The 26,188-nt window shown below is 40.8% G+C and overlaps 2 protein-coding genes across 29 annotated transcripts in view; one reads left to right on the top strand and one right to left on the bottom strand.

The window, feature by feature from the left end:
- The first annotated feature begins 6,538 nt into the window (after positions 1–6,538).
- The window catches only part of LOC114259518 (dihydroorotase, mitochondrial-like), a 103,227-nt gene continuing 83,577 nt past the window's right edge, over positions 6,539–26,188 (top strand). For 7 of the 28 annotated variants that reach the window (XM_082883729.1, XM_082883732.1, XM_082883733.1 and 4 more), the window contains exons 1-10: positions 6,544–6,741; positions 6,823–6,879; positions 7,893–7,982; positions 9,470–9,615; positions 9,793–9,974; positions 10,827–10,963; positions 18,775–18,950; positions 19,034–19,150; positions 19,652–19,767; positions 19,944–20,049. In XM_082883729.1, the coding sequence (XP_082739855.1) occupies positions 6,826–6,879; positions 7,893–7,982; positions 9,470–9,615; positions 9,793–9,974; positions 10,827–10,963; positions 18,775–18,950; positions 19,034–19,076 (828 nt within the window). In that variant the 5' untranslated portion in view covers positions 6,544–6,741; positions 6,823–6,825 and the 3' untranslated portion in view covers positions 19,077–19,150; positions 19,652–19,767; positions 19,944–20,049. Of the gene's footprint in view, positions 6,742–6,822; positions 7,983–9,469; positions 9,616–9,792; positions 9,975–10,826; positions 10,964–18,774; positions 18,951–19,033; positions 19,151–19,651; positions 19,768–19,943; positions 20,050–26,188 lie in introns of all 28 variants that reach the window. The other 21 variants (XM_082883738.1, XM_082883743.1, XM_082883748.1 and 18 more) reach the window with 21 other exon arrangements.
- LOC145798165 (uncharacterized) lies at positions 25,566–26,177 on the bottom strand. Its single transcript, XM_082885652.1, has one exon. It carries the CDS (start codon positions 26,175–26,177, stop codon positions 25,566–25,568), a length of 612 nt encoding a protein of 203 aa, XP_082741778.1.

Raw genomic sequence — 26,188 nt, forward strand, 5'->3', positions numbered from 1 at the left:
GTCAGCCAATAGTTGACCTTTGATTGTTGTTCTGGGTCTGAATTTGAGGTCATATTGACCTAACACTACTGCCCATCTGGCTATCCTGCCTGTCAGATCCCCTTACTGCAACAGGAACTTCATAGGGTGCTCAGTTAACACCACAATCTTGTGGGCTTGAAAGTAATGATTCAGCTTCTTGGAGGCCATTACCAAAGCTAGTGTTAGCTTTTCCAAAGGTAGATATCTGGTCTCTGCATCTGCTAGGGTTTTACTCACGTAGTAAACTGCCCTCTGTTCTCCCTTATCCTCCCTGATCATTACTGCACTGACTGCATGCTCTGAGATCACAAAGTATAAGAATAGCTCCTCTCTAGGTACTGGATTTGAGAGAACTAGAGTTGTGGTCAAGTACTTCTTCAAGTCGGCCAAGGTGACTTCACACTCCTCTGTTCATAAGAAGTCTGTGGCTTTCTTTACTAAACTGAAGAAAGGTTTGCATTTATCAAAATTTCTGCTTATAAATCTGTTTAGGGCTGCAGCCCTTCCAGTCAGCATCTGCATTTGTTTTACTGACGTTGGGTTCTCTAACTCCAAAATGGCCTTGACTTGATCCAGGCTTGCCTCAATGCCCTTTCAGGTGACCAAGTATCCCAGGAATTTTCCTGATCCGACTCCAAATGCACACTTTGATGCATTGAGTCGGAGCCGAAATGTCCTTAGGATGTCAAAAACTATCTTCAGGTCTACTAGATGATCTTCGAGTTCCTTGGTCTTCACGACCATGTCATCAATGTATACCTCCACTGTTTTGCCTATTAGATGCATGAACATCTTAGTCACTAATCTTTGGTAAGTTACTCCTGCATTTTTCAATCCAAAAGGCATCACTATGTAATAATACTGCCCTTTTAGGGTGATAAATGCGGTCTTCTCCTCATCTGGGGGGTACATGGCTATCTGGTGGTATCCCCTGTAAGCGTCCAAGAAGCTCATCCTTTCATGCCCTGAAGTGGCATCTACCAATTGGTCAATCTTGGATAGTGGGAAACTGTCTTTGAGACAAGCCTTGTTCAGGCTGGTGAAGTCCACGCAGACCCTCCACTTTCTATTCTTTTTCTTCATAACCACCATGATTGATAACCATGTTAGGCAATTCACCTCTTGAATGGCTCTGGCCTCTAGAAGTTTATCCACTTCCTCTTCTACTATTTCAACATGCATCAACATCGGCCTTCTTGCTCGCTGGATGACAGGTTTAGCCGACCTGTCCATATTCAGTTTTTGGCAAGTGGCCTCGGGATCAATGCCAGGCATCTCGTACGGTGTCCAGGCAAACACCTCAAGGTTTGTTCTCAAGAACGCCTCTAATTCCCTTTCTTCTTCCTCGGCCAAGCCTGAGACGAGAAGGAAGAAGCGTTCTTCATTCCCTTGCTGGACAAAGATCTTCTTTAGGGCTTCATCACTTTTCTCGGCTGGTTCCTTGCCGACGTCTTCAAGGACTTCCATATCCTCATCTTCAATCTTTGCTGCTTCTGCTTCTCGTATGTTGCAGGTGGATTTCATTGCTGCCATGGAGTAATTCTTTGCCTGCACTTGATCCCCTCTGACCTCCTTAATTCCATGCTCTGTTGGGAACCGCAACAGCTAGTGTAATGTTGAGGGAACAGCCCCCATTGCATGCAACTATGGCCTTCCTAGGATAGCATTGTAAGGGGAGAGAGTGTCAATTATTGTGAACTTAGTTTTTACCTTCTCGGTGCCTGCCTACACCTCTAAACTTACTGCTTCCAAGGGCCACATCAGCGTTCCATTGAACCCGATCATTGGACCATTGGATTGTTCCAGGTCATCTTGGTGAAGGCCAAGCTCCTTGTAACACCTGACGTATATGATGTCACAAGAGCTGCCCTGGTCGATCAGAATTCGCTTTACTTGGCACTTTCCAATCTGGAGGGATATTACCAAGGCGTCGTTGTGTGGATGCTGCACCATCTCTAGGTCGTCTTCAGTAAGGATACCACTAGTCCCTAGCACTTGTCTGCCCTAGGTCTCTTCTGTCGGACCTGATACACATGTTGCAAGTCTTTTACCTTTCTAGGTTTCCCCACGTATCTCGTTTTCATTCACTTTTGAGTGAATCACATTGATCACTCGAGATCCGCTTGCCTGTGGTTGTGGTGCTGGCAGGGGTGGTGCTGCTGGTGCCTGAGGTAGTCTCGCTTGCTCTTCCTTTGTCCTAGTCTCATCTATCAGGTCTCTTAAATGACCCTGTCTTACCAGGTCTTCCAAATGTGCCTTTAGGGCTCTACACCCTTGAGTTAGATGCCCATCCTCATTGTGGTAAGCACAATGTTTCCCCAGACTACTTTCCATAAATTCACCAGGAAACGTTTCTGGTGTTCTGTAATAGGGCTGATTCCGGATTCTTTCCAAGACTTTGTAGACCGGAATTCGGAATACGGTTGTGACTGCCTGTGTAGCCTTTAGTCCTGTTTCTTGCTTATTGTATCCACCATTACCTCGACCTCGTTTCGACGAGCCATTTTTCTTCTCTTGTTTCGATGCCTTTGTTCCCGGCATGTCCTCCTCGGCCTTGGCATACTTTTTTTATCCTAGCCATATGTTCCTCCATACTTTTTGGCAATGTCTTTGCCAGTGATTTTTGAAGCAGGCAATCATCTTTCAGGCCGTTCTTAAAAAACACGACCGCCACCTCTTGGTTGCATCCTGGTATTCAGTTGAACACCTCATAATACCTTTTGGCATAGACCCTAAGGCTTTCATCCTCGCCAATTCTCAGAGCCATCAGGGCATCCACCCTCAATGGCTGTAGTTTGTTTGTCACAAATCTAGCCACGAACATCTTGGCTAGGCCTTCCCATCTTTTCATAGTTCCTTTCGGCAATTTGTGAAATTATTATGATGTAATTTCTCCAAAGGACGAGGGGAACATTTTGCAAAGCAACGGCTTGTTCCCGGTGTATAGTGCCATTGAGTTCAGGCACAAGCCGACGTGAAAGTTAGGGTCAGTCTTCCCGTTGTATATCTGGAATCTCAGCATGTGGAACCTTTTTGGGGCTTCAAACTTGTCCAATTCTACCGAGAACGGCGTTCTTGGCTTGGCCAGTAAGGTTACCTCGGCGTCTTGTCACTTCCTCTGGAGGTAATCCCTCAGATCCTCCTTGGTCCGTCCAGGAGCTCGGCTATCAACGGATTTAAGCATTTTTGGTGTGCTACTCCCGGTGTCGTTATGAGTCATCTTGGACCTCTCTCCATTAGTTACGTTGAAATAGAGTTCCTTCCCCTGAACATGTCGATGTTCTTTGGGGTCAGCTTCCTTGGTACGATGTGTCCTCCGAGAATCTCCCTTCATTGACTCTCCTCGCCCGACCTCCCTTGAAGGTCGGTGAGAGTGTTCCTTGGTCCTGGTGTGTTGGGAGACTGTAGGGACTGTTTTTTGCCCCTATTTCTGGGCATTGTTCTTGGCCGTTGGAATCGGTGTATCCTGTAACAGAAATGGTGGCTGCATGACATTGTTCTGCATCATGAAATTAACAACTGATTACAGGTCTGCCAATTTGTTCGCCATTCCATTCATCTCGCCGTCCCTTCATCTTGCCGTCCCTCCATAGGCATTTATATTTCCATACCTGGAGGTCGTCCTCGTTATAATACCTGCCTCGGTCTGATTTCTTTGGTACGTCGCCCTCCTTGCCGACATCTTTCTCTCCGGGATTCTGATCCCGAGTTTCTTCATTGCGGTTATCTTCTTCCACGTTAGGGTCAATGTGCTTACCACTCCCAGTAGGGATATCATCCCCAACCTTTTTTTTCTGTCCATCATTGGCCATCTATTATCCTTTCTATCCCAAAGACGGCGCCAAATTGTGTGTGCTGATTTTCTGACCACACTGCCTACCAGGTACTCAGCTGGAGAACATCGGCAGAATAGATTGGGCTCGAATGACCTGTAACAGAAAGATGAGATTCCGACGGTGGTTTTTCCACCCGGAGACACTCCGACGATCAAGTTAGTAAACAACATCTCTCAAAGATAATCAATTGTGCTTAACGCACAAGTCAGAATACAAAAAGCGTACCTTAGACCCACGAGGGTGCCTTACTTTTATAACCAACACTGACCTGATCCCTGTAGAAGCCTACCTTCAATGGACTCTGGCTCAATGCCTATTCAGGACTCTCCAATAAATAAAGATAAACTCCATAAGAGTTTTATCCTTACCCAAGCCGAAATCCTCTCTCATTCTAGGACTCTTGTAACTTATCCGCTCATCTCGAATTCTGATATCTCTGCAGATAACCTCGGCCTAGCCGAGATTACCTCGGCATCAAGTCAAGGACACGTGGCACCTCGACTGGCACTTCGGTGCCACCTTGGCCACGTGTTGCTATCCAAAAAATATGTTCCCACAATTATTCTTTTATTATATTTTTTGATAATAATATACATGTGTATTATAAGTGTAATGTAATGCAAGTTAAATATTTCTAACTATGTGCAATATAATATTTACTTGGTATATATTTCAAATAAAAATATGTACAATATAATATATACAAATCTTTTTAAAAAATACAATATTTCCTAATTTTCACGACCAAATATATATATATATATATATACACATTATGTATTCATAAAATTATGAGAAACATCATAAAAAAAAATTAAATATCTATTTTTAATTTTAATTACTGTATTATATATCATGAAAAAAGAAAAATTAAAGGAATAAAAAAAATAAAAAAAAATTGAGAGAGAACAGGAAAGAAAGATCATAGAAAAAAATTAAATATCTATTTTTAATTTTAATAACTTTTGGTGTCTTCCTTGTTATCTATAAATTTATTTTTTATTTGCTTAATCAAATTTAAAACTATACTCATACATAATTTTTGAAGGTATCTTAAATTATTATTTTTTCAATTTTAATATTTGTTGAAACCTTCTTATTATCTACAAATAATCTGTTAATCAATAAGTTTAGAAAATAAACAAATAAATTGAACCTTACCTGATATAACAAATAAATTGAAAATTATCTGTTACTCGTGCATAATCTTATAGCTATCTTATATGTTTTATGTTGTTAATTTTAAAATGTTTTAAAATTCCTTATCTTATAATATAACTTCTTATTGAGAGAAAATTGGATAAAAAGTTTTAGCTAGTAATACATATCAAACACAAATAAGAGTTTGAGAGAAGGAGAATTGGTCAATTAAAATTGATATATCATAATAAAAAATATAATAAATAAAAAAGAAATTGAGAAAGAGAAAAAAAAATCAGTCAAAAAAAAATGGGAGAAAGAAATGGAAAAAATAGTGGAGAATTGATTCATCACAATTGATATTTTATAATAAAAAATAAAATAAATAATCTATATATATCTCATAATAAAAAAATACAATAAATAAAATAAAAAGAAATTGAGAAAAAAAAAGTTTCAGTAAAAAAAATTGAGAGAAAGAACTGAGAAAAACAATGAAGAATTAATTCATCACAATTGATATACAAAAACAACTCTAGAACCCAAATAACAAATAAAGACTTTAAGAGAGAGAATTGGTTCATCCATAAAAAAAATAAAATGAAAAATTGAAAAAATTCACATTATAATGTCTACATGTTTTCCATCAATAAAGCTTTAAAAAAAAAAAAAATCACATTATAAACATGTAGATTTTTATATGGTGGTTTCTATGAAAAAGAAAATTCATAAAAATATGAGTTTAAAATTCACATTATAACGTCTACATTTTTTAATTTTTTATTTAGTTTTATTTGTTATTTTTTCAATCAACATGATCAACAAAATAGAACAAAAACTTCTATGACTGAGAATATAAAAAATTCAAGACTCTTAAACAATTTAAAGAATATATATGAAAATAAATAAATAAAATTTTCAATCAATAAAAATATAAAAATTAATGATACTTAAATCATTTACCATCAAAGAGAAACAATAGTCTTGTTTACACTTTCTCTGCCGTTATTCTTGAGAGGACAAAAATAGGTTTAAAATAGTGTTTTTATATTAGTTTGTAAAAAATAAATTCTAAAAGTATTAGAAAATTAAATCGGCACACAACAATCCAACAACCATTCTCCGTTGCACAACAACCTCCTCACCTCTCTCCCTCTCTGACACACGCCACTATGCAACACTAAAAACTATTTGAACTATCGAATTGAATTAAAAACAAAAAAACAATTTACAGAATATATATGAAAAACAAAAAAACAAAAATTTCAACCAATAAAAATATAAAAATTAATGATTCTTAAATTACTTACTATCGCAGAGAAACAATAGTCTTGCCATGTCTTTTTTTTTTATTTGTGAAAAACTATAGTCTTAAATATGTCAGAGATAAAAACATGTTTGAGTTGGTTGAGATACCTGAGGGAACGTGGGTGTGAGAGGATGCATATGTATTTATTTATTTATTTATTTTTATTATCTAATTACAGTGGCAAAAGCTTCTGGAAACAAAAGTTGGGCTTCACTTAAATAGATAGTATGTATGTGAATTATGTGCAATTACAAGGACTGAATGAGAATTGTTCGCTGCCCAACTTGCCGGCCACAAACGCTGTTTTAACTCTTTCTCTTTCACTCCTTCATCTCTCTGCTTCACAACACACCCTAGAGTTCAAACCACCATATCTCTACACAGCCCGATGACCAAAACACCAAACCCCTTTAACAAATCTAAATTCCTATACATGTATGTATATATGTTTTTTATATCGTTATTCAGCAGGTTATTTTTTTCCCTTCTAATTTTGGGGTTTCTTTGATATTACAGTGAATGCTTATGGGTTATGGTGGGTTAAGGTTTTGGAATTATGGAGGCATATTTGAGGTTGCTGGTGACTGTCCATCCAGTTAACTTGTTCAGAGCATTTGAAAGGTCCATTTTTTTTTTCTTTTTGTTGTTGTTGTTGTTGGTCTTGTAGTCTTTCTCTTTTGTATCTTAATGACTTACGTTTGATATGTGCGAGTTGTATAGTTTATATTCCTGGGAGCTCAAGCTAGCTCGTTTATACAATCGAATTGAGACAAGCAAAGCTCAAGTTGCCCAACTGCTTGTGGTATTTTTACAATAGAAAGAAATATATGCTAGACATAGAGATTGAAAAAGAAACACTAAACACATTTGAAAAATAGCAACTATCCCATGAACAATAACAATCAGTCTCCCCTAATCCAACTATCCTAGATTTTTTTGACACCACTTGGCATCCCTACGTAATTTGAAACAACATACCATTACTTTGAATAAGTCAAAGACCACTAACTTTGGACTTACAAAAATTAAATATAGACATGTTTGAATTCGATTCCCAACACTGCTAATTAAGCCGAGCTTAGCCACAATTCTCTATTGAGCTCGAGCACAACTAATTTTCATCGTGCACGACTACTCAACTTGGCTTGACTCAATGACAGCCCAACCACGTGATCCTACATTATGCATAAGATCAGGCCACGTGAGCCTAGAACCCCCAATATAGCAAAAATGCATAACATTGACAGTTAGGGTCCATTACATTAGTAGGGTTGGCTAGCCTAACATGTACTCGTGAACTCGCCAAAATCCAGATTGCACCCACTTAGAACCCAAACAAAGAATATTTGTCTTTGAATATTTGAGAAATTCCAATTCATTCTCTTATTGAAACTATTTATGTGATTTTGTTTCATGCAACTGACATGAGATTGGGCTAATTATAGTTGCCAACCCTTCGAATCATAGTTTACAGATAGGAACAAGTAATGTTTGGTATTTGTAAGAGTCACCCAAAATGGGATTATTTTTGAAATATATAATTTGGGCACTTGATTTTTCTGATCACATGTTTATTTACTTTCAAGTTTCAACAGAGAAGACAATCATATTCAGCAAAAGCCTTAGATTGTCGTGCAACATGGAGAATGATAAAGACTTTGGCATTGCCTAACAAAGTATGTACTTTTCTTTTAGTTAACCACAACTTTAATGCAAAATTGGTGATTTGTTTTTGTTTTTGTTTTGTTTTGGTTTTCTTTTGTGTGTGTGTGTGTGTGTGTAAAAACTACTCAGCAAATTTGAAAGCAGAATCTGGGTGGTTATTTCATCTATTCTCCAATGCAAAACAGAGAGCTCCTGCTGCCTATGCATAGTATGTAATATGTATAAACTATGTTAGATGGTAAAATTACAATAGCATATTGATGTAAGAAGCATGGATGCTTCTAAGAATGTGTCATGTCGTGTCGAGCCGTGCTTTGTCGAACACCGACATGACACAACAGTCATCGGATATTTCTCGACACTTGGTGCACACACATGATCAACTATTGTTTAAAATTTCCAAAAACACTTGGAGAACATATGTGTATTGTTTAGATATAAATAAAACACATTAGAAGTTTGATTACAACAATTTGGAATTCAATGATAAAGAAAAACAATGCACATGTATACCTATTCTCTTCTTTTAGACTTCATAAATTAGTCTTGCATTGCATTTTGTTATTATTTTTGAATTAAATATTCATATACATGATATATAATAATTTCTTATCCTTATGGATGACATATAATAAATATATAAAAGTATACGTGTCCCATAAGTTTTGCACGTGTCCCATGCGTTGTGTCCCTACATTTTTTGAATTTTTTGTGTCGGTGTGTCCTTGTCCATGCTTCTTTTATATTGACTTCCATGAAGGACCACCTATGATTAATTAGTCCCACTACAATTAACTTTGTCGTGGATTTTGCATGAAGAATATGTTGAAGAATTTGGTTTTGCTGCTTGGTTACATTAATGGACTGTTAATCTGATAAAAAAAACCCTGTACTAGGAGCCTGCTCATATATCAAAAGCGTTTGTATCAAATATTAGTGGCATGTTTTCCCAACCATAATTTAATGTCCTCAGCCATTGTGTAAACTCAGTATGCCTGTAAAAAGAATGAGTAACAAATTCTTTCATCATATTCCCTAGTTTTTGGAATTGTTTGTCATTGGTAAGTGTCCAACAACTATGTGACCTGATCATGGACAAGATTGTTCTTGTTTCTCCTTAAAATAGGGAAATGACACATAATAAAGATGCATATGGTTCTGGACTTTCTTGTGTTGAAGTAGGATAAATTTTAGTTGTGTCATGTGACTGCTTGCATCTTCCATGTCAAAATATGAAATGAAAGTGAAGCATACAAAGTGGTTGTCTTACAATTGTTGTGTTAGAATCACAACGTACATCATCAGAACTTTGCAAATCACATTCTAGTGTTAAAAATCAACAATTGACACTACATTTTTTGATATTAAACAAGATTGTACATATGATATTCAAGATGAGGACAGGGATTGTTATGGTCTTCATTTTGTTGCACTTTCCTTCAACATTAGTCTTCTAAAAAATTCTATGTAACTGATTGTGACATTCATTATGTTATAGGCATCAACTTTACCTTTTGCAAATGTTAGGGGGCTTAATCAGTTAAAAGCCAAAGGAGCCAAGATGGAGCTTTCTATAATGCAACCAGATGATTGGCATCTTCACCTCCGTGATGGTGACCTTCTTGAAGCTGTTATCTCTCACAGGTAATTTTGTGGGAGAAAAATTGTAATATTTGTTTTGCATACTTTCATTTAGTTAGGGGAATTTTTGTTATTCAGATACTGATTCAAAGTATCATTAGCTTATTTTTTCTTTATGAATTTAGTTTAGTTGTGAAGGGTTGTAATTTGTATTTTATCTGCTATTCATAATGCCTACAGTGCATTTCATTTTGGAAGGGGAATAGTTATTCCAAATTTAAAACCTCCCTTCAAGACAACAGCTGCAGTGATGGCTTACCAAGAATCCATCTTGAAAACATTGCCTGCCAATAGTGACTTCATACCTCTTATGACACTTTACTTGACAGATACCACGACTCCTGAGGAGATCAAACTTGCTAGTGAGTATTACCTACAATACAACTTGCATTCTGATAGTCTTTTAGGTTCTTAACATTCTGAAGATTATTAGAGTTTACTTGAGTCGCATATTTAATTCAATATGTACTTATTGAAGCTTAACGGAAGCTATCAATTGCACTTCTCTGTAACTCATTTTTTCCTCGTTGCTTCAGTGTTTTTGTTCAGAACACAGTTTTTAGTCAGGAACTTTGTTCTATGCTTCTTAGTAAACTGTTATGTTTCTTTTGCTATTTGGGATTGACTTTCTCTTCCTCTAGGGAAATCGATTGTGGCTACAAGTGGCAGACGATGTCATGTATTGTCAGCATAGCTATTGATTTGCATAATTAACTTAATAAATTTCATAATTAACTTAATAGATTTAAAGGAAACCTTCAACATTTAAGAGTTCAGGCTGGTGAGGTGTTTTGATTAATATTGAAAGGCATGTTCAATATGTGCATTAATTTTTTTTTTTTTTTTGAATTTTTCAGTTGGCCAAATTTTATTATGGTGGGGATGTTCTGATTTTTTCTAAAAAATTATTAATTGATGTTAGCTGTAGATTGGTATCTTGGCAAATAATTTGTGCTTGGAAATTTGGATCTTCATTGAACAAAATTTCTGCTACAGGTTAACTTCATGGCTTCAAAATAACCAAGCAATATCTCACTTTTGAAAGTATCTGAAGTTTAATACGTTCATTTAGTTTGTGACATGTAGGTTGGCTAGTCCTTGTCATTCTTAAAAACTACTTAGTCAATCTATCAAGTAGGATAAAATTTGGTTTTCTCTTTTATCACTTATTTCTTTATGCTTTGTTGAAATGAACACGGTGATTGCTGTAACAGGAGACAGTGGGGTTGTATATGCTGTAAAGCTGTACCCTGCTGGTGCTACAACAAATTCTCAATATGGTGTAACAGATTTATTTGGGAAATGTCTACCTGTTCTTGAGGAAATGGTTAAGCATAATATGCCTCTTCTCGTAATTTCACTTATTTTAATCAGCTAGTAAATATCTACTTGTTCGATTAAAGTTATGAAAAACTATTACGCTTTGTGTGTGTGTGGGCTTTTATGCCTCTTCTGGTAATTTCACTTATTTTAATCAGCTAGTAAATATCTACTTGTTCGATTAAAGTTATGAAAAACTATTACGCTTTGTGTGTGTGTGGGCTTTTTTTTTTTTTTTTTTTTGGGGGGGGGGGGGGTTGGGGGCGCATTTCTCCACTAATCATGTTTGCAATATGTAGAAATTTAATGTATAAAGAGAAATAGATAATTGTATTATTGATTGATTTATATTGATGTCTATTACAATGATTCATGATTCCTATATATAGAAGAGGGTGAGTGTGTAGTAGGTAAGGAGGAGGTGAAGTGGAGGTGGTAGTAGTGTAGTGGGTTAGTGTAAGAATTTATGTATTATTGATTGATATTGATGTGTTGTGATATTGATATTACAAGGATTCCTATTATATAGGAGAGGATTTGGGTAGTAGGTGAGGAGTAGGTGAGGGTACATTGGTGGTAGGTGTAGTAGGTGTGGTAGTAGGTGGTGGTAGGTGTAGGTACATTTTAACAGCCCTCCGCAAACTCAAGGAGGATAGGAACTAACCAATTTGAGTTTGGAGAGAGTTACAAAACAAGAAAATACATAAAAATAAAAGAGGATAAGAGACACTGTATGGGAGTGTCATAACCATGTAGAGGACACTGTATGGTGGTGTCATAATGGTGTAGAGGACACTGGATGGCGGTGTCAGACCGATGTAGAAGACAGTTTATGGGGTCATGTCGGACCGATGTAGAAGACAGTTTACGGGGTCATATCGGACCGTTGTAACAGACACTGTTGTGACAGTTGTTGTGACAGTTTACGGAGTCTTGCTGGACCCTTGTAGAAACTAACCGGAATCAATGTCGGGACAGTTTACAGAGTCTTGTCGGACCCTTGAAGAAGCTAACCGGAATCAATGTCGGGACAGTTTACAGAGTCTTGTCGGACCCTTAAAGGAGCTAACCGGAATCAATGTCGGGACAGTTTACAGAGTCTTGTCGGACCCAAAAAGGAGCTAACCGGAATCAATGTCGGGACAGTTTACAGAGTCTTGTCGGACCCCTAAAAAGTCGCACCCTCAAAAGGTGTGCCCAATCTTTCAAAAGGCGTGCCATCAAAAGGCGCGCCCAATCCATAAAAAGGCGTGCCATCAAAAGGCGTGCCCAATCCATAAAAAGACGTGCCATCAAAAGGCGCGCCAGACACGCGGCGATGCACGTGATCGACAGTGCGCGTGTCGGCCTCTTCGGCATGTTCTATATAAATCAATGCGGAGGCTGAGGCAGAAAACCTGCTAAAATCTTCTTAAAAAAAATCTTCTTTGCCTGAGAGAGAAACTCTGTAATACTCTGTAACCAACCTGTCTCTGAAACACTCAGCCACATGGCCTCTTCTTCCCGTCCAGCTACCCAAAACATGGCCTCCTCTTCCCGTGGGCTACTTACGCTCTTTCCAGAACTGAATGAGTCCACAAGAGAAATAACTGGTGCGGTGGCCAGTGAACCTCAACCAAACACCTCTGTGTTTGCTCCGTTGAACTTTCTGATGCGGTCAGTGGAGCAAAAAATGGCGGTGCAAACTGATATTGAGGCCAATCAGTATACTCTGAAGTCATGCGTGGAAACCATGACTGCGGTCACAAATTTGTCGCACCGGCTGCAGAGCAGGACAAATGAGGTGCAACAGTTAAACTCCCAGCTGGCTCTGCTCCAAGGCATGTATAAGGATGCGCGAGCAGAGATAAGCGTGCTAAGGGCAGAAAACAAGGAGCTGAAGCGGAAGGCCACCGTGATGTTCCGATTTGGAGGGACGCCATATGCTGCAGTGGAGGAGCAGGGAGTAGTGATCGTACCCAGTGGAGTGGGAAACACGGAGGCAACACCGGCAAGGGCTGCTCAGGACGGAGGCAAAAAGAAGAGACCTGCGGCTGAGTAAAGAAGAAAAATCCCACTGTGGGTGTGGTTGTGTTGTTTGTGGTTTTTTTTTTTTTTTTTTTTTTTGGTGTAAAATGGTGATCGGGGTGAGCCCCGACATGAATAAAATGAGTTTGGTGTGCAGTTCGTCTTCTCTTCGTCTTCTTCTTTTCTTTTTTTTTTTTTTTTTTTTTTTTTTTTGTGCAAAGAAAGAATAATGAAAACAAGGTTTCGTGACCCACGGTTTTGTGAAAACCTGCAATGGTTTTTGTGTTTTTTTTTTTTTTTAATAATAATAATAATAATAGAATATAGTATAATAGTATGGTGGGAACAAGCCCACGAGTTGCTTTTCAAAAGATGGAGGAAAAAAATTGAGTGGGGAACATGAGTGTGTGGAAAGAATGAAAAAGAAAAAAAGATGGGTTGGAATAGTGCAAGTGTGTGTGTGTATCTGCGGGTTGATGATGGAAAAGGGATGAAAAGAAAAAAATAAAGAAATAAAAGAAGAAAAGTAAAATGAGTTGGAAAAGAGAGAGAAATCGGTCAAGTGATGGAACCCAAGAGAGAGATTGGTTATCTTCTCCATTCAGGTATCATGTGTGTGATAGGAGAGGGAGACGAGGTGTTTGTTGACTGTGCCGACGAGGAACATGGAGATGATTTCCATGGCCGACGAGGAACAGGGAGACTTTGTCGTCAACAGCCATTGGTTGATCTCGGGGCCATCGCTGTGGACGAAGACGAGGCGGATGCCGACGCAGGAGAGGAGGACGAGGTCGGAGATGACGGAGGACGAGGATTTCATGGCGGCGGCACCGGATTTGACGATGATGGTCTTGCCACGAAACTTCTGGATGAAGGGCGGCGCCGGATTCAACCTCCATTTGTGCAGTATGATAACGTTCTTCCTCAGTTGGGTCAGATGCTGAGAACCCAAGCGTCCCTTAGTTACAGGACCCCCATCGGGAACCCTTTCTGTGCCACGGGATTGAATCAGACATCTCAGGATGCTGTCTATATGTAGTGGCCTACGGTTGCCATGATGGAGGCACAATTAGACGATCAATTGAGACATTTTTTTTTTTTTTTTTTGTAAGGCCCGTTAAAAGAGAAAATGCCCACAGTATACAGGAATGGCGCATTTTGTGACTAATTTTGCTGAGAAAGGTGATCCTGAATGTGAACCTCCTGTCCAGAAGGGTGAAACTCCTGCACAAAGAAGGGCTAGAATCCACACATTACGGCTGGAGGAGGGTTCAAAAAAGGCTGCAGAAGAGCTTGAGAAATATAATCCAACTAACGACCCAAATATTTCTGGAGACCCATACAAGACACTCTTTGTTGCTAGGCTTAATTATGAAACATCGGAGAGCAAACTCAAAAGGGAGTTTGAGGCTTATGGCCCCATCAAGTGGGTTCGACTGGTTACAGATAAAGAGACAGGTGGATTTGGGCAATGATGGGAAGGTATGTGTAGAAAATAAGCGGCATTGGTTGAGGTCTGGCGGGCGGCCAAGGCAAGGTTGCCGCCCGCCGGTGAAGCGAAAAATACTAATTTCTTAACCTTGCTCTGATACCATGTAAGAATTTATGTATTATTGATTGATATTGATGTGTTGTGATATTGATATTACAAGGATTCCTATTATATAGGAGAGGATTTGGGTAGTAGGTGAGGAGTAGGTGAGGGTACATTGGTGGTAGGTGTAGTAGGTGTGGTAGTAGGTGGTGGTAGGTGTAGGTACATTTTAACAGTTAGGTTTAGTGGAGTAGGTGAGGTGGTAGTGGTGTAGTGGGTTAGGTTTAGTGGAGTAGGTTTAAGTGGGTGAAGTAGGTGGAGAGTAGGTGGATTTTAACAGCCCCCCGCAAACTCAAGGGGGATAGGAACTAACCAACTTGAGTTTGGAGAGAGTAACAAAACAAGAAAATACATAAAAATAAAAGAGGATAAGAGACACTGTATGGTCGTGTCAGACCATTGGTGAAGACACTGGATGGTGGTGTCATAACGTTGTAGAGGACACTGTATGGGGGTGTCATAACCATGTAGAGGACACTGTATGGTGGTGTCATAACGGTGTAGAGGACACTGGATGGCGGTGTCAGACCGATGTAGAAGACAGGTTATGGGGTCATGTCGGACCGTTGTAGCCGACAATGTTGTGACAGTTGTGGTGACAGTTTACGGAGTCTTGCTGGACCCTTGTAGAAACTAACCGGAATCAATGTCGGGACAGTTTACAGAGTCTTGTCGGACCCATGAAGGAGCTAACCGGAATCAATGTCGGGACAGTTTACAGAGTCTTGTCGGACCCATGACGGAGCTAACCGGAATCAATGTCGGGACAGTTTACAGAGTCTTGTCGGACCCTTAAAAAGTCGCACCCTCAAAAGGTGTGCCCAATCCATAAAAAGCCGTGCCATCAAAAGGCGCGCCATCAAAAGGCGCGCCCACTTCATCAAAAGACGTGCCCGACAGAAAGCGTCGAGCCATCAAAAGGGGCGCCTGACACGCGGCGATGCACGTGATTGACAGAGCGCGTGTCGGCCTCGTCGTCTCTGTCTTTATAAACCAAAGCGAAGTCTGAGGCTTGGAAGCATAACAAACCAGTTGAAACCTCTTCGTTCTCTGTAACATTCTGTAACCAACCCTTCTCTGAAACACTCAGCAACCCAAAAACATGGCTTCTTCTTCCCGTTCAGCTACCCAGAACATAGCCTCTTCTTCCCGTGGTCTGCTCACTCTCTTTCCCGACCTCAACGAGTCAACAAGAGAGATAACTGGGGCGGTGGCCTGTGAACCTCAACCAAACACCTCTGGTTTTGCTCCGTTGAACTTTCCGATGCGGTCGGTGGAGCAAAAAATGGCAGTGCAAACGGATATTGAAGCTAATCAGTATACATTGAAGTCCTGTGTTGAAACTATGACTGCGGTCACAAACTTGTCGCACCGGCTGCAGAGTAGGACAAATGAGGTGCAGCAGTTAAACGCCCAACTGGCTCTGCTCCAACGCATGTATAAGGATGCGCGAGCAGAGATAAGTGTGCTAAAGGCGGAAAATAAGGAGCTGAAGCGGAAGGCCACCGTTATGTTCCGATTTGGAGGTCCGCCATATGCTGTAGTGGAGGAGCAGGGTGGAGTGATCGTGCCCAGTGGAGAGGGAAACACAGAGGCAACACCGTCAAGGGCCGCCCAGGACGGAGGCAAGAAGAAAAGACCGGCGGAATAGGCGAAAAAGTGAGGTCGGTGGGTGGCCGTCTGCAGAAAAGAAAACAAATCTTGTGGTGTTGTGGTTTGTGTTGTTTTTTTTTTTTTTTTTTTAAAATTGTGATCGGGGTTGATCCCTGAGATGAATAAAAGATGGTTTGGTGTGCAAAGCTATATAGTATGAATGGAATTTGAAAAAGATTAAAAAATAATGTGAAAGAAAAATAAAGAAAGAAATAATAAAAATATATTTGAAATCAAAATGAAAGATGGGGAAAATAAGGAAAGTGGTTTGGAGAAAATAAATAAAAATAATGGATTTTGAAATCAAACGGAGGAGAGAGAGGGGACAAGCCCATGTGAGAGAAAGAGGGGAAAAATGATAGCCGATGCACCCAAAAATAATCTAGCTGCTATCCACAGGCGCTTAGGGGAAGGAAATGGTAGCAAGAGATGGCCAACACCATATATGGCTATAGCAAAGAAATGGAGTATCAAGCTCAATGGGCTAGGATTTAGACCAGAGAGTAAAGCCACTGGTCCTGTTGAACACACACCTCCAAGGCTCAAATAATCAAAACATGCTTCACGCATTTCCTTCCTTGCTTGATCAGGAGATGCACAAAACACCTTATACAGGGCTCCAGTCATTCCTCCACCAGTTAAAGGATGACGCATGTTGAAAGCATCACCTATTAATAGTGCTCCAGGAGTAGGGTAAGGAGCAGCTGGCATACTTCTATTGGGCATTGTTCTAATACTTCCCTTATCAATTGCAGCTATAAATGAATCATGCAGCTCAGGTGGAACCTGGGGAGCCACCAGAGGGAAGCAAAGCCGAAGGCTGCTGCAAAGCCGAAGGCTGTAAAAGCGAAAAAGGAAAAGAAGGCTCCGGCTAAGACAAAAGCTGCTGCGCCAAAAGCTAAAGCCGCTGTGAAGCCCAAGCCAGCGGCAAAGGCCAAGCCAGCTGCGAAGCCAAAAGCTGCTGTGAAACCGAAGGCTGCCGTGAAGCTCAAGGCTGTGGTGAAGCCCAAACCAAAGCCGAAGGCGATGGATCCTAACAAGAGGCAAATGAGCATGGAGGAGAAGCATAGATTGAGTGTTGGGTTGCAGAGTTTGCCCCAGGAAAAGATGCCACAGTTAGTGCAGATTATGAAGAAGAGGAATTCACATTGGCCTCAAGAGAGAGGATTTAGGCAGTGATGGGAAGGTATGTGTAGAAAATAAGCGGAATAGGTTGAGGTCCGGCGGGCGGCCAAGGCGAGGTTGCCGCCCGCCGGTGAAACGAAAAATACTAAGTGCTTAACCTTGCTCTGATACCATGTAGAAATTTAATGTATAAAGAGAAATAGAGAATTGTATTATTGATTGATTTATATTGATGTCTATTACAATGATTCATGATTCCTATATATAGAAGAGGGTGAGTGTGTAGTAGGTAAGGAGTAGGTGAAGTGGAGGTGGTAGTGGTGTAGTGGGTTAGGTTTAGTGGAGTAGGTGAGGTGGTAGTGGTGTAGTGGGTTAGGTTTAGTGGAGTAGGTTTAAGTGGGTGAAGTAGGTGGAGAGTAGGTGGATTTTAACACAATATCGTTTGTAGGTTGTCATTAAGAACATAAAGACAGTTTAAATTAATTTCTTAGGATCAATTGCATTGTTCATCGGTGAATGTTAGGCTTATCCTTCGGTGAATGTTAGGCTTATCCATCAAGAAAATAACATTGCTTCATGTGGTGTTGATATTTTGAAACACCATTTAGGGATTTCTATCTTAAAGCAGGTTACTCCAATGTATATTGTGTTTTTAATAGTGCAAGGCTCCTGTCAGGACATCCTTGGACAACATCAAAAGAACTCTAAACAATATATATATATATACTTTGTAGGTTATTATGCGACCCACAAATACCATGAGTCCTCTGTGGAATGCCATGGCAGATTCACAGAGGTTTTCCTAGTTTGCTTTCGGCTTCAAGAGTGATAGTGTCGCTCTATAGGGACATATCCACTCTCATATTCTCCTGTTGGGTCCCAGCCCAGCACCTTAAAACAAATCTCAAAACTACACAGACTCAATATGATTGTTGCAAAAGTACTTGATGCATTCACCGATTGATATCCTTGGGTCCAGTCCACTTTAGTTTGTGTTTTTATTCTTAGCTTTTATAAGAATGTAAGATGAGTAATATGCTTGATGCTTATCCATCAAACATCGGATTGAAACTGTCAGGCAAACCTATGATTTTGGGCAAAACTAACCTTGTATTATTTCCAAACCCTGGTTGAGTCTTAACAAGTTTATCAAAAAAAGAAATGAGTTCCTTCTGGTCGTCAATAGGCTATCTGCTTCTACGGCATAATTGCAGAAGGCCAAATGACACTTCATTAGAGAAACTATACAGGCTGTAAGATGTGAGCTGCTTCATAAGAGGATATCTTGTTTATTTTTCCAAGACACAGCCTCAATTCAACTCAACAAGCCTTGATCCAAACTATTTGGGCTGGCTAAACACAACCTAGCATGACTACATGACTATCATAGTGTATCTGTTTTGTTTGTCCAATACGAGAAAATACCATTTTTTATCGGAGTTCTTTTTTTTTTTAATCTACAGGTTCATGGCGAGGTTACAGATCCTAAGGTTGACATTTTTGATCGTGAAAGGGTATTCATTGACACTGTTCTAAGACCCTTAATTCAAAAGTTTCCACAGCTGAAGGTTGCGATGGAGCATGTTACTACTGCGGATGCTGTTGGGTTTGTTGAGTCTTGCATTGAATACATTTTGTGGTATTTTCTGCATTAACATTTGTTTATTTACTTCGACCCTTTTTCTTGGTGAAAAGAAAATGATATATTTCTTCCCTTATTAGGATTTGTTGCAGCAACCATCACACCGCAACATCTTGTTCTTAATAGAAATTTCCTTTTTCAAGGAGGATTGCAGCCACACAATTACTGCCTTCCAGTACTAAAAAGAGAGACCCACAGTATGTTCCATACACTCTTTTTCACTAACCAATAATGGAAACTTACCTCCCTCATGTTGGCAAACCCAATATTGTTATGATTTATTCATTCGATCATTTATTTCTTTCATGTTGATCCTTGCCGTGAGTAACTTTTGTATCCTAAATGGTGTGATGATGAATCAGATGTCTGTGGTAGTTGGGTTGGGACGGTTAAAGATTCGTGTCACTTGATGTCCTTTGTTTTCTTTGTTGCTGTTTGTGTTTTAGTACCTTGCCTCTATGCACTGTATGAGAAATGAATTCGAAAGGAAAAATCTCTTTTGCAGATAAGATAACCTTGCAAACCTACGCATGGTTGTCCCTTTTGCAAGACATATATGACCCTGATAAATGATCTGTGCCTAAACTTTGGTTATACCTTTCAATGATAGTACCAGAAAAGAATTCATGGAATTAGTGTTTGTAGTGAAATTTCTGAAATGCATAGTAATAATGTCAATTTTTTTGTTGGTCATACAGTGAATGACATTGGAGAATTCAAAGAGTATGTAATTGGGTTGCAAAAGGCACTTATCCTAGTTAGTGTATGTTGACTTGTAATAGTTTTGAATGAAAGTTTTGAAGCATTTCTTAAGGTAAGCTTACTTGCATTTACTCCAGTATAATGTTTGTAATAAAATCCAGAAATGCTTTAAGAATTTAGATAGTTGTTTTACTATGCAATATTGCTTTCTTATGCTCTGCATGATTAAATTATTTGCCCATCCTTTTGTGGCCCTGGTCTAAGCCCATGCATTGTTTTTTCCCCTAGTACAAGCTATCGTGTCAGCTGTGACCAGTGGTTGTAAAAGATTTTTCCTTGGAACCGATAGTGCTCCTGATGAGAGACGACAAAAAAGAATGTTCCAGTTGAAGAGGTAATATCTCTGTGAGAATATGTGTTCTCCTAGGATTAGGAATATGTGTTCTCCTAGGATTAGGAATAAGTGTCCTATATCTATTAGACTTCTATATATCTCAGTAATGTATTCATGTAGGATTAGGAATTAGTGGTACTCTATATAAATGATGTATGTATTCTTTGTTCAATTGAATTCAATCTAATATACAGTTTTGTTTAGAAAAGATTGAGAGTTTGTCAAGAAAGAACCGAAACCGAGTAGTGGTGTGAGTCTTAGTGAAGAAGTCAGCAAGTTGCAGAGCCGAAGAGACAAAAGGAAGCGAAATAAAGCCAGACTGCAGATGCTGACGGACGAAGTGACAATCAATCTCAATATGTTTTGTCCGTTCATGGAAGACAGTGTTTTGAGCAATTTGAATAGCACTTCGGTTGTCACAATAGAGAGAGGTCGGGGAAGATTGAGGGACGCCCAACTCAGATAAGAGATTGTTAAAATCCACCTACTCTATCCACCTACTCTCCACCTACTTCACCCACTTAAACCTACTCCACTAAACCTAACCCACTACACCACTACCACCTCACCTACTCCACTAAACCTAACCCACTACACCACTACCACCTCCACTTCACCTACTCCTTACCTACTACACACTCACCCTCTTCTATATATAGGAATCATGAATCATTGTAATAGATATAACATTACATCAATCAATAATAATACATACAATTTATTCTCTCTCTTTCTCTATACATTATTTCTTACATGGTATCAGAGCGATAAGATTTAAGCCTGTATTTCTTTCTCACCGGCGGGCAGCCGGCCGACACCTTTGCCTTTGCTGCCCGCTGGAATTTTCTACACATACCTTCCACTCTCCACAGCCGTAACTCTGCAAGAAGAGAAACTTCGCTCCATCATTTTCTTCCACGAATCTTCTTCGTGGCTTTCGAGCTCGTCTCTCACTATCTCGTGCAATCGATCTTTGCACTTCATCGCCACATGTGAGCAACCGTGGCCGTCGTAAACACCGAAAAAGTGCAAATCCGCCGGATTCTGACTACTCCGGCGGCAAAGCAAGGGGTGAATGGCCACAGCGTCTTCCATATCTCTCCTCCTTCCACGCACAGAAGTCATGCCTAACTTAGGGCATTTCTGAGCCACCTCAGGCTCGTTTGTCACATTTGAAGTCGGAGATGCACACTGTTTCGCAGACGTCGTCTCTGATTCACCGTTCTCCACCAAACGACCTTCACTAATCACGCAATTCTCAACTGCTTTTCCGCACTCAGACAGCTTCGAATCTGCCACCAAAACATCCAATTTCTGACGTTTTCTACCGTGCTCTTCCAGATTCTTCTCAGCTTGGTGATAGATTTTTCATAATGGTTGCTACCGCCGCTACTTCTGCATTTTTTCCAGTTACATCTCCTCCACCCGATTCTGGTGCCAAGACATCCAGCAAGCTTGGAGGACCTCCAGCAAATGTGGATGCACGAGGGATTAAATCAAAATCTGCTGCCACTGGGGGTTTGCAGGTTAAGGCCAATGCACAAGCCCCTTCCAAGGTAAACGGTACCAAAGTTGGTGTAATGGAGGGGCTCAAGAGTGAGGATGATTCGCCATCACTTCACCAAAGGACTTTTATCAACCAACTGTTCACCCACGTTGGGCAGTGTTACAGCTGCAAATTTGTCTTCTTATCACGTGAGGTGATGATGAGATTTGTGAATTATTTGAAGTGGTTTGAGCTGGAATGCATATCTTCAGAAAAGGAATGTGCCGACGGCCACCCACCGATCTCACTTTTTCGCCTATTCCGCCGGTCTTTTCTTCTTGCCTCCGTCCTGGGCGGCCCTTGCCGGTGTTGCCTCCGTGTTTCCCACTCCACTGGGCACGATCACTCCACCCTGCTCCTCCACTACAGCATATGGCGGACCTCCAAATCGGAACATAACGGTGGCCTTCCGCTTCAGCTCCTTATTTTCCGCCTTTAGCACACTTATCTCTGCTCGCGCATCCTTATACATGCGTTGGAGCAGAGCCAGTTGGGCGTTTAACTGCTGCACCTCATTTGTCCTACTCTGCAGCCGGTGCGACAAGTTTGTGACCGCAGTCATAGTTTCAACACAGGACTTCAATGTATACTGATTAGCTTCAATATCCGTTTGCACTGCCATTTTTTGCTCCACCGACCGCATCGGAAAGTTCAACGGAGCAAAACCAGAGGTGTTTGGTTGAGGTTCCAAGGCCACCGCACCAGTTATCTCTCTTGTTGACTCGTTGAGGTCGGAAAAGAGAGTGAGCAGACCACGGGAAGAAGAGGCTATGTTCTGGGTAGCTGAATGGGAAGAAGAAGCCATGTTTTTGGGTTGCTGAGTGTTTCAGAGAAGGGTTTGTTACAGAATGTTACAGAGAACGAAGAGGTTTCAACTGGTTTGTTACGACGAGGCCGACACGCGCTCTGTCAATCACGTGCATCGCCGCGTGTCAGGCGCCCCTTTTGATGGCTCGACGCTTTCTGTCGGGCACGTCTTTTGATGAAGTGGGCGCGCCTTTTGATGGCACGCCTTTTGATGGCACACTTTTTATGAATTGGGCACGCCTTTTGATGGCACGCCTTTTTTATGAATTGGGCACACCTTTTGAGGGTGCGACTTTTTAAGGGTCCGACAAGACTCTGTAAACTGTCCCGACATTGATTCCGGTTAGCTCCTTCATGGGTCCGACAAGACTCTGTAAACTGTCCCGACATTGATTCCGGTTAGCTCCTTTATGGGTCCGACAAGACTCTGTAAACTGTCCCGACATTGATTCCGGTTAGCTCCTTTATGGGTCCGACAAGACTCTGTAAACTGTCCCGACATTGATTCCGGTTAGTTTCTACAAAGGTCCAGCAAGACTCCGTAAACTGTCACAACAACTGTCACAGCATTATCTGCTACAACGGTCCGACATGACCCCATAAACTGTCTTCTACATCGGTCTGACACCGCCATCCAGTGTCCTCTACACCGTTATGACACCACCATACAGTGTCCTCTACAACGTTCTGACACCCCCATACAGTGTCCTCTACAACGTTATGACACCACCATCCAGTGTCTTCACCAATGGTCTGACACGACCATACAGTGTCACCTATCCTCTTTTATTTTTATGTATTTTCTTATTTTGTTACTCTCTCCAAACTCAAGTTGGTTAGTTCCTATCCCCCTTGAGTTTGCGGGGGGCTGTTAAAATCCACCTACTCTATCCACCTACTCTCCACCTACTTCACCCACTTAAACCTACTCCACTAAACCTAACCCACTACACCACTACCACCTCACCTACTCCACTAAACCTAACCCACTACACCACTACCACCTCCACTTCACCTACTCCTTACCTACTACACACTCACCCTCTTCTATATATAGGAATCATGAATCATTGTAATAGATATAACATTACATCAATCAATAATAATACATACAATTTATTCTCTCTCTTTCTCTATACATTATTTCTTACAGAGATTACGAAGCCAGACAATTTCAGCAGTAGCATGAGTCAGAGCACGATACTCAGCTTCGGCAGTAGAACGGGCAACAACAGTCTGTTTCTTGCTTTTCCAAGAATTAGGGGAATCACCAAGAAACATACAGAAACCAGAAGTAGATTTACGATCATTAACATCACCAGCCCAATCAGCATCAGCATAAGCCACCAAGTCTAAGGAAGAAGTAGAAGAGAACAGCAAGCCCTGAAAGATAGTACTGCGAAGATAGCGAAGAATCCGAAGCAAAGCAACCCAATGTGTAGAGCGAGGGGCAGAAACAAACTGACTAATCACATGGACAGTATAGGCAAGATCAGGGCGAGTAACTGTCAGATAGACTAAACAACCCACAAGCTCGCGATATAACGTAGGATCATCTAGAGGAACCCCATCAGTAGTGTTGAGCTTTACATTAAGCTCAATGGGGGTATCAGACAGCTTAGTGTCAGTAAGTCTGGCACGATGGATAACCTTTCTGAGTGAGACTATATCCCAAAAAAACACATAGGACAGACTGGGCACTAAGTTTAGTCCTATCTTTACGGGGTAAAAGGACAAAACACGCAGACCCAAACACACGAAGGAGGGAGTAATTAGGAAGTTGAGAAAAGAGAGCCTCATAAGGAGACCGACCAGAAAGAAGGGGGGTAGGCATACGGTTGAGAAGAAAAGCAGCAGTAAGAACTGCCTCACCCCAAAACGAAGCTGGAACGGAGGCAGAGAGAAGAAGAGACCTAGCAGTCTCAAGAAGATGACGGTGTTTACGCTCAGCTCGGCCATTTTGGGCAGGTGTATCAGTACAAGAAGTTTGGTGAATGGTACCCAAGTTGGCCAAATATTCACAGAATTCAGTTTTAAAGTATTCCCCACCCAAGTTAGACCGCAACATTTTAATAGTAGATCCAAACTGTGTAGTGACCATAGACTGAAAAGTACGATATATCTGGTAGAAGTCAGACTTATGAGTCATAAGATAAACCCACGTGTAACGGGTGCAATCATCAACAAAAGACACATAGTATACTGAACCCCCTTTAGTAAGAACAGGAGAGGGTCCCCAGACATCAGTATGCACAAGAGAGAAAGGAGAAACAGAAATAGATGTCCTTTTATTAAAAGGTAAAGCTGACATTTTGGCAAGTTTACACCCCCGACATTCATCAATTTGACTAGGAGAAACTTTACCCAACAATCCTGACTGAGCTAAAGACCGTAAGCGATCAACAGACAAATGACCGAGACGAGAATGCAATAAGTAAAACTGACTCGACTGAGAATCTAATTGAAACGAGGAAAGTGCAGCTGGAGAGGTGGATAAGGGGAGATGCAAGCTTTCAACCACATAGAGATCTCCAATTCTACGGCCGGTCCCAATCTGCTTCTTGGACACCCGATCCTACACACAACAGACAGAAGAGGAAAAGATAACATCAAAACCAGACGCATCAAGTTGACTGATAGATAACAAACTGACAGATAATTGAGGAACATAAAAAACAGAAGGAATAGTAACAGCAGACATGGCAGAGGGTAAGACGGACCCAACAGATAAAACAAACATACCAGATCCATTAGCAGTATTAATAGTAATAGGAACGGGTGGGGAAATACAATTTTGAAGTAAGGAAAGGTGATGAGTCATATGATGAGAGGCACCAGAATCAAAAATCCAGACAGAAGAAGGAATACCTGAAGAGGACCCAAGCAAACCTGAATGAAGAGAGGTAAGAGCGGAGGCAGATGGAGATGACTGAGAGGTGGACAGAATATGCTGAAGTTGTGCAACCTGAGCACTCAGGGAAGCCAAGTCAGGATCGGGAGCCGGAGTAGATGCAGTGTAAGCAGCAGGAGGTCGGAAAGTACTCGAAGTAGGACTGCGGAACTGTGTCTGAGAAGACGGAGCAAGCTGACGTCCCTTTTGGGGACAATTGTTCTTCCAATGACCCCTCTGATGGCAGAAAGCACACTCATCTGGCCCTAATGGTCATTTCTTGGGTTTCGCAGTGGCCTGAAGTTGATGAGGAGGAGGGGTCGATAACAAGGGTGGCTTGGCAGGAGCCAAGAACACAGAAGGAGGCAAAGTCTGACTGGCCGTCTTAAGACGGGTTTCCTCGGAGAGGAGTTCACGAACAATAGCATCCACAGAGGGAAGAGGAGATCGGTGAAGGATGCCATCTCGAATAGCCTCATACTGAGGGGAGAGAGCTGTTAAGAACTGGACTAAACGACCCTGTTCCCGAAACTCAATATAAGCGTCTAGTATCTCGAGACTAGGTGGTTCCATAAGAGCCAACTGATCCCAGAGACCTGTCATTTCAATATAAAAGTCCTGAATAGTTTGATCCCGTTGACGAGCACTCTGAATAGTTTTTTCCAACTCATACCGCTTGGCAAAGTTGGACTGCTGATAAACACCGAGTAAATAATCCCACACTTCCTTGGCAGTACTGTACTTGGAAAACATCATTCCAATACGGTCATCCACAGAGTTATGAAACCAGGTAAGAACTTGGGCATTATCACAATCCCTAGTGTCATAGGAAGACAGATACCCTTCTACCTTCGTCCGATGGACGAGGAGTAGAACCAGAAACATAGCCCCATTTT

This window comes from Camellia sinensis, chromosome 8, assembly GCF_055761805.1.
Source record: "Camellia sinensis isolate YWXY chromosome 8, ASM5576180v1, whole genome shotgun sequence".
NCBI classification, from domain to species: domain Eukaryota; kingdom Viridiplantae; phylum Streptophyta; class Magnoliopsida; order Ericales; family Theaceae; genus Camellia; species Camellia sinensis.

Bases quoted from the DNA above. Each gene is read 5' to 3' on its own strand.
- LOC145798165 (XM_082885652.1), bottom strand. From the start codon at position 26,177: ATGTTTCTGGTTCTACTCCTCGTCCATCGGACGAAGGTAGAAGGGTAT.